The sequence below is a fragment of the Desmodus rotundus genome, chromosome 10, assembly GCF_022682495.2.
Source record: "Desmodus rotundus isolate HL8 chromosome 10, HLdesRot8A.1, whole genome shotgun sequence".
NCBI lineage: Eukaryota > Metazoa > Chordata > Mammalia > Chiroptera > Phyllostomidae > Desmodus > Desmodus rotundus.
In genome coordinates, this window is record NC_071396.1 from 4,413,783 (window position 1) to 4,428,063 (window position 14,281).

A 14,281-nucleotide genomic window follows, 5' to 3' on the forward strand; every position below is an offset into this window, starting at 1 on the left:
GCAGTTAAGTACAGGGTGAGGCAGCTGCTCACGGCTGGCATGCCTGGCTCTGATCAGGCCTCTGCTTGGAGACACCCGGTTCTGAAAGCGCCCATTCTGTATAGAAAGCCCCTCTTGTTAAATGGGACCACCCAGTGGTGACAAGACTGTTTCTAGCAAAGGTAAAACGCTATTAAAAAAATCTGTGGAATTGTGGGACAACAAACGGTGCTTCAAAAGCCGATTTCTAGTAGGTCAATTATACATTCAATATTTAAATCTCTTGAAGTGCTCCTGGCTTTTAATAATAGATTTTGAAATGATCCCATAAAAGATTCATGTTTATATATTAAACACTGCTTTGAATGATTAATTTTAAAATCTATTATTTCCTACTACATAATAGGAATTTCCTCTGTCATTTCCTTTATAAGAAGGATGACCAGTCTTATGATTGTTGAACTTGTGATTATGTCCTTGTGGTAAATATGACATATTTGGGAAATAGAACAAAAACAATAATTCAGAGTTATCATTCAGAAAAATATTTACATTTTTAAAGGCCTAAACTGATACTTAAAAATAAGACATTTTAATTAAAGTCTATATAAATAAAATAAATGCAAGACTATTTAATATAACTACATTATGAAACCTTTAATTTTTTATCAGTTTTTAAAGAACCAGGAACTTATATTTTATTTCTAAGCCATCATCATTCACAAACCGAGTGGTCCAAATATTACAACTTATTTTCCTAAATGCACAGAAGGAATAAAATTGCCAGAGCAAGGAAACCATATCTTATTTGTAACGAATTAACTGATTCAAAATTTGTAAAAATATGTCAGTGAAATGATGTTTTATATGAGATGTCCAGGAATAGTTAATTAAACAATCATCACCCAAGAAAAAATATGAATTGAACAAGACAGTTGTCTTTTCTCGGAAATATGCAGAGCTGACTTTAATCCAGATACAGCACAGGCATAAATATTCATGGCTAAACAATACCCTGATTAAACTTCTTTCTTTTCCTACTAGACATGGATCCTATTTTTGCATTTTAAACTAAACAAGGAGAAAACTTATGTGGTTTCTTAAAGAAATGAGGTCATTTAACAATGTTATTTTTCCACCTTCTGCTATACTTGGAAACACACCAACATTTCTTCATTTGTTTTTAGAATTAATTATGCACATGCATTTTATATTCAGATATACACTGTAAATAGACATTGTCTAAAACCTACCATCCCTGGAACAGTGTAGCTCTACAGTATATAGCGATCACAGTAATCATTCCCGACGCTGCCCCAGTAAGATTCGACGGCCAGTCTGAACGAGCAGAGGGAACAGCACCCGTAACTGCTGCTTTGACAACACCCCTCCTTTTTCACACAGCGTGGAAAAGTTCGCTCAAATAATTGGCGTCAACTACACCGCTGTGTGGTTGGGAAGGGAGTCAACCCCACATTAAATACAATTGGGGTGAAACTGTTAGGCATGTGGGGGTGAAGGTAGAGACAGAAATTTTGCACAGGAAATAAACGTGAAGGCTAATGATACTGAGATGGAATTGTCTGTCTTTGTTTTTGAAGAGAATTTTTTTTTTCAGGATGGATCTTTTTAGTTTCTCAGCAACGATTGAAACTGATTGCTTATGTTAGAACGTAGCCTATACGATTGGGAAGATTAGCTTATCAGCTTCCATTTAAACAAAAGGAAGGTCAGTTCAGTCCAAATTTTCAGTCCAGGCTAATGGAATTAAATTTTTTTTTGAAATTGCAGGAAAGAAATCTGGACTGTTCTGCGCAGTTATGGGCCAGGATGCTACTATTGTTCAAAAGCCAAGGTGATACTAAGCTTGTTAAAAAGGATATTGGAAAGGACATAGAAAACATTTTCCTCTGCTTTTATTATATCAACTTATACTCTCATCAGCAATACTAACCATACACATAGTTGCTCCAAGACAAATTAGAAAACTGTGGAGAAAAGTAAGCCAGTGAAGATGAGTAGAATGAGTTTTATGTATAGGCAGACTAAAAAAGTTGGGGGAAAGTAAAGTTGACACTAGCCCATGTTAGTAATGCCCTAAAAATTTTAGATTTTTACAATATAAGTAAAAAATTTTTGTTGATTATATGTTGAGACCAAAATAGAGACTTTCTAGGCAAATGTAAGAAACTGTATTGGCATAAACTTATAGAAATCTGTACTCATTAGTGATGAATCATCACGAGTTGATATTCCAATAAATTTAAAAGAATTGTAGACAAATTCATGGATCATAGCTCTACAGTGGATTGTTAAAGAAGCCAAGATTCTTTTAGGAACACATTTAATTGTTTTAGGTCTGATCTAATGAAGGGAAATTATAAATTGTTTAAAAATATATTCTATATGAACTGTCAGAAAATGGAAAGCACTGTGCTTGGGGAAACTCTCTTGTCATCTGGAGGTCATATATATGTCAGTGTCTTGTAATTTTATGACCCTTTCACTGCATAGCTTTGGTTTTAATGTAAGCACTTCATTTCTTAAAGCTAATGCAAATATTTTCAGAAAATGGCATTACAGAATCATGAAATATTTAAATGCTTTACCAGGAATGTTAATGTTCTTATTCATTTTTGCAAATTAATCCTTTTTATTTAAAAATCCCATCCATAAAATAGTCATCAATGGTAGATGATAAAATAAAGTAAGTTACAAAGCAAAAGAGACAGAAATAGAATCGCATGTGAATGACATCCATTTGATATTTTACTGGAAGTTCTCACTACCAGATATTCCCAACACTTAAAACTGGTTTTATTCCCCAAACCTGCAGTTGTTCTCTCTCCTGTCCTGTTAAGTCAGAAAACCTGTCGTGGTAGCTTGGGATGGAGGATGCGTGGAGGGGGTGAGAACAAAGTATTGCTTTCGCGGCTCCTGGGTTGGGATCTGCGGGAAGCCAGGCGCCACTGCTTTCTCAGCAAACATTTGACGCCCACTCTGTTTTCCCCCACTGCCGCCCTCCTGCTTGAGGCCACACATGTTTGACTTGGGGCTTCCTGGGCACGACTAGGAGATCCCGGAGAATCAAGCATGCCCTGTGAAGTGATACTGTGATAACAAGGAGAAAGTTGCAAACTGGCTGCAAAAGGGCAATCTGAGTAGTCAGTGGAAGGACCGAGGCCTGGGCATGCGAGGAGTGGTGGGCATTCGGATTCCAGGCCTCGGTGCAGTTCTAGGTGGGGAGGACCCCCCCGTTCTGCTGTGGGCACAAGCAGCTGGCACCGTGGGAAAAACACTTCTTAACCAGCTCTGCCATTTGCCAGCTGGGTGACCTTAGGGAATAACCAACTTCCCATTGTTTTTAATTTATGAAAGGAAGTATGTGATTTTGATTTATAAGTGCCCGTCTATCTTCCAAAGTCTTTTGCATCTTTGGGAATAATTTTTAAGTTTCCTATTTAAATAGAGATTACATTAAGTTTGGAGCCTTCAGATTAAATGTTGGGAAGCATGTAGCTATTTTCCAATAGGTGCTCCACAGGGTGCACTGAATACTTCACGATCAGTTTGCATTATGCATTCATTTAAAAAATTTTGCAAGTGTACAGGGAATATTCCATTTGCATGTGTTTAAATGTTTAGTTTTGATGACAAAAGGGAGACAAAATTTTGGCTATCAAATAAATCATTGTAGAAACATAAAATAAGGCATTATTTTTCCTTTGTTTTTTTTTATGTTCATATAGTCTGCAAAATAGAGATATTGCCAAAGGTAAATAAATCTGTGCAAGTAAAATCAAAAGACAGACAATACATTGAATATCTATAGCTTCTCATATTGACATGACATTATTCATACTTATCACAGGACCTGTATATACAGAAAGAAACTGGGAATTACTCAAAATAAATGGATTTTATAATTTCTTTGAGTTTTATAAATAAATTCCACTGCTGAATGAGTGAATAGATCCTTAATTCCATGCTTACTTGAGTACATAGTGTTGCAATAATTTTTATTTTATGGGACAACCACTGCCATGCGGTTCATCGTGTAAGAACTTGTCCATGTTCCTTATTCCTTCTCTTTTCTTTATATTCCTGTCAAGCTAAGAAAATCAGTCTTTCCACCCTCAAAGCCTTTTCCCTACATGGTTATGCGATGCCACTGAATTAAACCAAGTGATATATTTTGACAAAGCTTGATCAATGCTGTTATATTATTGCAATTTTTCTTTTTAATCGGTGAGCCATAGCAGTTTAGATAACCACCACATCATTATCCAGCAGATCCCGATTGAAAAGAAAAAGTTTAATCCACTCAATGTGTTTGGTTCAGAATTTCTTTTTTTCTTTCTTTTTTTTAATAGAAGTGAGGTTTTGAATAATGCAAAGGGTATTTAAAATCATGTTTATAATGCTAACCAGTCTCCACTTGGTCACATGAAGACATATAATTCCCTGACTTTATAATGTCACGAGCATCCCACTTGTGGTTTGAGTGTATTACATCTCTACAAAATCCCTTCGAACTCCCCTAGTAGAAGACTTTTAACTACCTGCTAAAATGAAAACATTCTAAACAAATGACTTAGCAATTTGGGCTTCATAGTTAAAATATTATTTTTCCATGGGAGTAAAAAAAGTTCTCTGAACCCTAAAAAACTTACATTGTGCTTTATATGGAAAACAGTTTTGCCTTGATGTGTGGGATTAAGAGATGTTTTGTCCAATCACTTGTTTTCCCCCAAATTATGACCTGATCATGCATTTGTCATATACCTTCCTTACAAGAAAGGGAGCCATTTTTTATGATTTCCCACCTGTTTGCCATTTACCAGTTTCTTGTACATATCTGACTTCAGAAATCGAGGGAAAGAATCCTTGGCCATGAGACTGTAGATTAAATTCTGAGCTTCATCAAAACATTTGAGAGTTGGTTCTGCAATATTCTTTGAAATGTGTTCCCTGGTACTGAAGTCAATGTTAATCTGTGGAAATAAGATTGCATATCATTAGATTAGTTTAATTAAAAACTATGACTTATGCAGATGGCAGATACACTTATTTGAATTTGTCCCTAAGCCTGAAGATCATGTGATACAAAACAGCGGACAGGTCACGCATTCATTGTCTGATGCAGAACACGTGCTTGGTGTGCTTCCCCACCCCCCCCAGGTTGAGAGGTTTGGTGTTGACAGAGAACACAGGTGAAACCTGACTTTGAGGTTATTAAAAAAGTGGCAAAGTGAAAGGCAAACAAAATACTGTATGATTTTAAATTTCTTTTCCCACCCCCTTCCCCTCCCCCTAGTGCTGTGATCTTAATCCCTAAAGTGTACCTTCCAGACGTGGAACAATAACCGGAATTTACTAGGATGGCTCCCACCAGCCCGTTCCCATTCTCCACACCTCCCCATGCTGGTTCCACTGTGTTGCTTTTAATTCTAATGTGTATTTTTTCTTTTTGGCAAAATGAACCAAATAACATCCCCCTCTACACCAACCCCTGTGCCTTCCACTGAATATACATACACATATATGTACGTGTATGTGTTTGTGCGTGTATCCTTGTCTCCTGACCGTCACAGCCCCCCCAGCAAGGTATAAGAGAGATGTCTCGTATCGGACACACCACCCTCTTGCCAGCGTGCAAAATGCCCCGGACCTCCTTGCAGCGAGACTTGTCCAACTCTGCACAAATCCCAGGATACATGCTGAGAAGCAGAATTGAGTTTTAGGCAGCAAATCAGGACTGAGATTTGAATTTGCGAACTTTGAGATGCCCTTTAAAGCTGTGGGGCTGGAAGAGGTCCCAGGAGAGAGTGTGAGCAGGAGACAAACGAGGACAGCCTCCCTCACTGTAGTGGGTGTTGGGCTGTGAGCTGCAATAGCAAACGAAATGGTTCAAGAGCCGTCTGTGAGAGGAGATGAAACGAAATACCAGAAGCCAGTTGAAGACAGTGTTTCAACTAAGAGAGTGATCAATTTTGCTAAATGCTCCTGAGAAGTCAGTGTAAGTGAAGTTTCAGGATGGGCTAACGAAAGTGCTGTGTCTTTTCTTCCTGACTTTTCTGAAATTTCACTATCAGGAAAACATAAATAATATTAGTCCTAATATATATTCTGACACATAAGTTCCTTTACTAGAATTACTTTTGGGGCATGTCTGCAAACTTCACCTCTAACTGTACTCATCTCAAATTTGATTTTTGGTTGGCTTCTACCAGATGATGCATGGGTACATTTCTATCTCAAAGACTAGACAGAGGTGATGCTGAGCTGGGAATACAAGGTAGGCGGGGTATCACTAGGAGGTGACCTTCAGAGAGGCAGACTTCCCACCTGCCTGACCTTAAGGAAGCCCTGAGCTGTTGAAAGTCACACAGCAGCTTAGATTTTGCTGAGCATCTCAAACTCATATGGGCTGGACAGTTTATCCATTGACGAGAGAAACAGAGTCATATCGATATTATTTACTGATATGAATAAGCACTTGCATCCTGTTTGCATGAATGCTCTTTAGTTTCAAAGACTCTGAGAAATAAAATATTCTAATACTTTATTTTTCAAAAGGTCACACACTATCTTAGATTGCGAGACTCCACACTGCCAATCTCAGCACACAAGATGTGGGGTTGTGATTTTTATGGAAGTGTGGCTGAGTGTTATCACAACCATTTAGAGGCTTTTAAATCTTGTCGCTGTTGCAGAGGCCTTGATACAGCAGACGCTGACAGCCACCCTTCACACGAAAATGCCTGCCTTCTGACTGTTGCTTGTGGTCGTGGTTGAAAACCTATTTTGTTGTAAAGATCCAGGGTATTTTTAATCCTCATATGCTTTTGTTAACTGCAAATAACGCATGCCAAAGTCCAGTGGTTTTAAATTCTTTTGGCTGTCAACAGATTATTTTTGCAGGGAGAACACATTTGTGTTCCTTTTGGCTTTCCTATATGACCCTAAACTGTACTTTATGTATTTTTACATAATTTGAATAAAAAAGTTTTCAATTCAAAATTAGGTAGCCTTCCTTATTTAGAAGGTATAGTGTTACAGGAGCTTCATTAATCAAAGGGTGTGTGCCTGCATATGTAAAACCCCCTACTGAAATGGGCCAGGCAGCCTGTTAGCCTCATTCACAGCAGAGCTTAAAAATCAGTATTCAAATTAAAGCTACCTATAATCACACCGTGGTGACATAATTCTATTTAATCACCACTAACACCTCTAGTCTTACTTCATTTTTGGCATCATTAAAGGCGAACATGTATCTTGGAATATATTCTCAAGGGTGGCTTTAAAGTTGAGAATGGCAAGCTTTGTAACATCTAGAATTCCGTCCATGCACAGGACTGTATCCTTTTGTTGTTGATGATGTTAGAGACAGAAATAAATGACATGCAGTACTAACACCCTCTACCGGGCAAGAGAAATAAAAGAGACCCTAACATACGCAATCATCGTGTATGACACCACAATGTATAGGGACTAAAAATAGATGTCCATAAGCAAAAGCCTCCTAGAGAAGCTGAAAGGGAGTGAGGTTAACTGGGTCCCTCCCCCAGCCCAACACGCTCGTCCACGACTAAGTCAAGTGGCACCAGGCCGTGTGGATATTTGAAAAAGCACCTGAGTATTTTGTTTTTGAGTTGAAATGCAGCAATCAGTTTTTCCGGGGGTCAAAGTGATACTGCAAATAATTAGGAGAAATATTTCTGCCATATCTGAATCTGGGCTTCATAGTTTCAGGCCTTGTACAAATTAGAATATGAGAACAGAAATAAGGGCTTCTGACAGAAGGAAGATGGACACCATGTGACAAGATCACATGATGTTGTTGCCCTTAGCTACAACATCAAGGTTCGCAGGCTGCATCACGAACATTTAACGTAAGTAGCGGATCAGAGGCAGGAATCAGAAACCCAACAGCCTGGGCTGTACACCTCCCTCCTCCCGATCCATGTGTCCTAATGACTTTCCGGCTCATCATTTCATCTCTAAGGCTCAGTTCACTTTTCACGTGTACAGTGAGGGTGATGGTAATAGCTCCCTGAGATGGTGAACGTGGTGCTTGAGGGAGGTGGTCCATGTACTGTGTGGATGTTGCTCACAGATTTTTCCCTGCTTTCTTGACTCCGTTTGCTCTCTGACACACAACTTCTTCCCCCGGACCAACCTTTAGGTACTGGCTGGTCCTTTGCTTGACTCTTCTTTCTCTTCTCCTCTGCCCTTCCCTCCTCCCATCTTGTCCACCACATCACCTGCATTTCCCTATCACGGCAGTCATTGGAGTTTATTGTAGTTATTTTTTAACTGGAGTCTCCTGCCAACAGGGTTAGCTGTGTCTACTCAGGGATCCTGGCTGTCTTTGTTCTCAGCTGCGCCAGCACTGTGCTTGACATACACAATGAACACTTCACTATGGGTTAGTGTACCAAAGCTTAGGAAGTTGATTTAAAAAAGCAAACGTTATATTGGGGCATGATTCTTTCGGTGGTGGGTACTGTTGACAAGCAGCAAACTGTGGGGTAAGACTGAGACTTAAAATAACATTAACACTAAAACTAGGAAAGTGGCACCTAAAATGCAAAGAAAAATGAAATGTGAATATAAAGTGGAGAATGCAAAACTGGAAATACAGTAATATCAGGAAATGCCTTTAGATGCTCATTTTCATGGGCTTCCTTCTACCAGTAATTTTATGTAGTCCCTCAAGACTCAGTTTAAAACTAACCTCATTTAAAATAAAGACTTTATCTGAACATGATGTCTCACTACTACTCAATCATATTCTTCCAGGTATAATGCAAACAATTTCATCCATTATTTTTTTTACACTTGATCCTTAGCTATTTTTCCCTAGCTCCATGAATTCTATTTTTTAATCCAACTTGATTGAATGTTTCTTTTGAGACAAACTACAGTTTCGACCTGTTTTATTTTCTTTCATTTCCTTACTGAGCAACCTCAGTCATGCAGTCCACTGTGGTGTATGTTTATCATCCATCTCCTGGAGCTTCCCGCCCATGGGAGGGGCTTTATCTCGTGAGGAGGTGAACAGGAGGCACAGAGTAAGCATTCACTGATGTGAAATGAAGTGCGATTCAGGAAATAATATTACACGGCATTAAAAATAAATGCAAAAGCCCAATTCAGATCTCAAAGAAGTGTCCTGTGCAGACCTAGTGAGCAATCTGCTCCTTTATGACTACAGTTTCTTCTTCGTTACATGACTGAGGGAGTCCTCGCACTAGTAAGTGCATTTAGCAAATACATTTAAGAATTAACTATTTTTGGACTGCCAATGTCTTTGTTCCCAGATTGGTGATAATAAGAAGTTGAATTTAGACACCACGTTACACTGTGGTGTGATCGTTCCGACGTGTGCTAACCCCACAGAAGAACAATCAGCCTGGACGATTTTCTCTTTAGTCACGTTTTTTCAATATGAGGAAACAATGATTTAAAACATGTTAGTGGCTCAGCTTAACATAAAAATATTTTAAGTGTTTTTGGATGTTTATATTTTCTTAAAACCAAATAATGTTATCTTTTACATTTTTGAATTTTATAGAATTAGTGGTCCAAATTGAAGGGATAATATAAATACAAGTTTAATAATATTTTTCTTTGTCATTCACAAGTCCCTCTTGTGTGCAATGTAGATACTGTTTAAAAATATATTTCATGTCTAATAATATTCAAATCACTTAGTCAAAATACCTGGCCCTCACCTATATTTTTCCTGCAATATTTTCTTCTGAAACTATCTATGTACAATCCATTTAATGAGTAGCTCTTTTTGTCTGAAGCTAGTGATTTTTATATTTTAACATGCTTTTGTAATGTGTTCTTATATATACATTTTTCGAGTCTTTTAGAGTTCCTTGTTCTTCAAACGTTCTTAGAAATTAGATAACGGTTGTTTTCAGGTTGATTCAGTGGCACTGCCAGTGACTTGTTTAAAGAAATAAAGGGCTTAACATTTGTTTAAAATCATTCTGCATGAGGCAAACACGTGATTTCATTCATCATTCTCATGTCTTCTGTGGGGTTATTACATGCTTTTAAAAAAAATTAATGTACTTTTATATGAGGACACTGAGGCTCAGAGAGAAGTAGCTTGCCACAAGGTTGCAGGATTTGACTGCAGGTCTAGGTATCACCAAACTTTAGGCTTTCCTGCCTCACACTAACTCTCTGTTAGTGTAGAAACCAGAGAGGAGGTCTCACGGTAAGGGAGAGGGCACCAAGTCCAGCTGCAGGTATCCTCATCTCGTAGAGGCCTGAGTGTTCAATATTCATTTATGTTCACTCTGTGCCCATTTGAACAGGAGCCTGAGGGCCATAGTGATGTCAGCTTGTAGACAAGGGTCATTTAGTAAGTTTAGTACAGTCCAGTTGTGAATGGTCTGACCAGATCAATTAAAGATTGTTAAGCCATGCTAGCAGTTTTATAGATGAAGAAATAAAGACACAAGGAGTTAAAAAGGAAATAAATGGGATGTAATAGACATCTTGATAACATGACCTTGTCATTGTTCTTTAGGTATTTCTATCAAGGAAATTGTTTATAATTTTGATTATTTGTAAGAGTCAGCTACATGACTATAAATGAATATAGAAAAATGGAGACTATTCTCATAGGAATCTCATTGTTGAACTTATTTTCTACTTATGAAAATCATATTTTCTACCCTCCACATCAAATATGTTACCTTGCCTTGTTAAATCTGCCTACTAGATAAATAGAGAATACTTCACACCCTTCCTTATCTTCACTGCTACCTATGGAGCTTCATACACCCTCCTCATGGAAGCAATATCAAAATGCTTATAATTTCTGGGAAACACGAGAAAACGTCGTATCTCCCTGCTATACCGCCATGACCCCCGGCTGAGATATTCTTCTTTATTTACTTGTGTGATGAACATTCCTTATTTTAACTGACATACCTTTTCAAATGTGAGCCACTCCATAAATCCATCTCTTAGCTCTCCAGATAGATTTAATCACTTTCCCACTGTGCTAATAACAAAATGTGGTTTTGCTTAGTATGTATTGGCTGGTTTTATTATATATAGGTCAATCTCTCATTCTACTCTGTTACTTCATTGTGGGAACAGCCACTTAAAAAATCTGTTCAATGAATCAGCATACTAATGGTTGTACTATAGTTAACATGTAATTGATGGACTGTAGAGAAATACTTTGATGCCTGCAATCGATGTATAATATAAGAGGCAAATGCCCTTTAGTAATTTAAATTGGAAACAGTTAATGGCAAATAATAGAAAAGATAATGACTATTTTGAATGTGTATGTGTGTGTGTGTATACACACACACACATATATACACATACACACTTCTTTATTTTCAATTAATTTTGTTATATTTAATATTAACACTTTAGGCACTTTAAGAAGACAATATAATCTATTACCTGAAAAGCAGCTATAGATTTCGTTGTATTTTATTTAGTCTACATAATGTTTGAGAATGTTATTCTAAAACAATCACTGTTAATTAGACGGATTCATAAAAAAGAGAAAAAAATCTGGTTTTCAAACCAATGTCACTATAAATAGAGTGTCTGTAGAGTTGATTTCAAAGCCTTTTAGGGAATGACACATTAATCAACTTGATAAATCTTATATACTATATTGCAAGGTTTTTAGAATTATTTATTGATTCTTTAGATGGTGACTGGGAAATGAATGTTGAAATAGATCCACAGGAGGTGAGTTTCTTTCCTTTTCACCCTGCAAATTCCAGGCAGTGCTCCAGTGGTTCATATTTCTGGCATGTCGTGCTAGGCCATTATGTGCTATGGTAATTAATGGCCATCTAAAACTTGAACCACTGATAGGGCAAGTTTATGGCCTAGATGTTCCTGAAAGTGTTTGCATTTCATCTCCCCCCCCCCCCCCCGTAAGTACGACGACTCATATTACACAGTGAGTCCTAATTTTAGGTCAGAAAATATGATAACTGTCACTCACAACAATATTGGCATTGAGCCTCTGGAGAGATGACTTGAACTCATGGTCTAGGATAAGTCTCCGTTTGCTACTCATGCGTTAAAGTATGTTCAGTGAGGAATCAAAGCGGTTTTACACTATAAATACGTAATCTTTCAAGTTAAATATTAAAGGGGCATGTAGAGATGATCGTGGTTTTAGTTCTGGAGATTAAATAAAATAAAAATGTGGTGTTACACATAGCACCTTTGGGGGGCTGTTATCAATGTCATCTGAGACTCCTTTCTAAGACTGTTCTTCCATTTTTCTGGTCCTAAAGCAGCAAGGATGGGCCCTGATCCCTGGAGCCAGTGCTTCCCACCTTTGTCTCATGTTTCCCATCAAAGACATGCAGGTCAACAAAACCTTTTGGAAGATAAGACGTTTTCACCTGCCATACTGGGGAACCTCCAAGATATTAAAAATGAAGAATTTATAATGTTGGTTAGGAGTTGTTTTTTCTCCCCCACATAATATTTTTAATTAAAAAATGTTTTATTCCAAAATTCGATTCCACATTGCCTTCCGTGTTTTCGAAAAGGAAAAACAAAAGTGACCTTGAAATCCAAGAGCCCGATTTAAGTCGCATTTCTGTAGGGTTGACTTCAGAGCTGTTTAATCAGAGATAGACAGTAGACGCTATTTCTCTAGGGCCTGGATGCTGTGCTAAGAAAACAGAAGCAGGACTGAGAAATACTTGCTGAATCAGTGAAGGACCGCGGATCCTCTTCAGAACTTCTATCAGAGTTTACAGACATTTTCTATTTGAATGCATCGTGGCAATTTGATTTCCCTTTAGATGGATTTAGTGTCTTTTAATTGGGAGCAGATTTGCTAAGAGATGAATATTCATGATGTTGGAATATTTTACTCACCTCTTTAGGGGCATCGGCCTCAATGAATTCAGAATAAATTATCTTGGCTTTGGAAGCAATTTTTTCCGCACTTTCTGTTTTCTTGAAGTCTTCACAGGCAAGCCAGAACTCCACATTTTCTTCACTAAATTCTGATTTTAGAAATGCTCGAAAAGCATCTAGAGCAGCTATAAAACATATAAGAAAAATGTTGTATGCCACATAGCTCAGGAATTTGACCAAAGTAAGTACATTGTATAGTGTGAGCATCTGTTGAGTATTCAGTGGCAAATATTTATCACCCCTCTAAATGTAACATTTATTTGTTTTAATTTTTAACATGAAGAGCCTTATTTGAATCAGTCATCATAACATAAAATATTGTATCTTTAACTCTACAATTGGCTCCATTAACAAAGAAAACCTGTATTTTTCCTGTTCAAATATGAGAAGTGTAGGAGTTGTGTTTAGGGGGAAGTCTTAATGTGAGTTACTTCATAGAAAAGCCCGTGGATGACTCTGCTTTTTGTACCCTGGCACTGGGCCCAGGCCAAGTTAATGGTGGGACTGATTTAGCGTAGGGATATCTTGGTTGTTATTAGTCATTGAGAAAACACAGGATGATGCTGCAAAGGTAGATTGTGTTGCTTTGGGTTTATTAAAGCAGAGGAGGAGGGCCTGGCCAACTCTAATCTCTAAATGTGGAAAGTAATTGTCAAGATATGTGCTGTGAAAGCTTCTCCCCATTCTATGATGTTGTGTGGATTAAAATAGATTAAACAAATTTTAAAATTGTTTTAAAAAATAAAGTTGAAATAACAAGTCATTGCAAAAGGTTATTGGGTACCAATTAAAATTCTCAGTAGAAATATTGGAGAGTGTGGATATCATTAGTAGTGAGCACTACAACGATGCAATTAGCTGCATGCTTCTGGAATGTAACATTGTATCTAAGAAGCTTTTGTGACACAGATTTAGGTTATAAAAATCCTATTAATAGCCCTTAATTAAAATTTCCTATGAGTTGGTCCAAACAAGGATGAATTTGAGGGTTCTAAACAGAAGTTATGATAAAATATGTTTTATATAGAGGATAAAATATACTTTAATAATACTGAAAGAATATTTTTGATTTATGGAGGCATATGAAGCTTTTTCCCCAATGAGGATTATCTAGGTACATCCCAGGAAAATGGGAAGTTAGACATCAAAAAGCAATTTCTGGTTTTTCCCATCTTACGGTTCCAATGAACTCACAATTGTTATCATCTTAGGACACCATGGAACAGAGTAAACAGCCAAAACTGCAGCTAGTTATTGCTGTCTTGGACAACTAGTTATTGAACTGTTCCTCTATTCTGTACATACAATTTGAATGTTCCAAAGATGTGCAGTGAATTTGGTATTCCATGATGGGTTT

The 14,281-nt window shown here is 37.4% G+C and overlaps 1 protein-coding gene across 2 annotated transcripts in view; it reads right to left on the minus strand.

Moving 5' to 3' along the window:
* Window positions 1–3,990: 3,990 nt before the first annotated feature.
* Window positions 3,991–14,281, minus strand: part of RGS21 (regulator of G protein signaling 21) — a 29,889-nt gene continuing 19,598 nt past the window's right edge. For both annotated transcript variants that reach the window (XM_045184544.2, XM_024576169.3), the window contains exons 4-5: window positions 12,883–13,049; window positions 3,991–4,973 (exon numbers count right to left, since the gene is read on the minus strand). In XM_045184544.2, coding sequence (XP_045040479.1) covers window positions 4,770–4,973; window positions 12,883–13,049 — 371 coding nt within the window. In that variant the 3' untranslated portion in view covers window positions 3,991–4,769. The remainder of the gene's footprint in view (window positions 4,974–12,882; window positions 13,050–14,281) is intronic.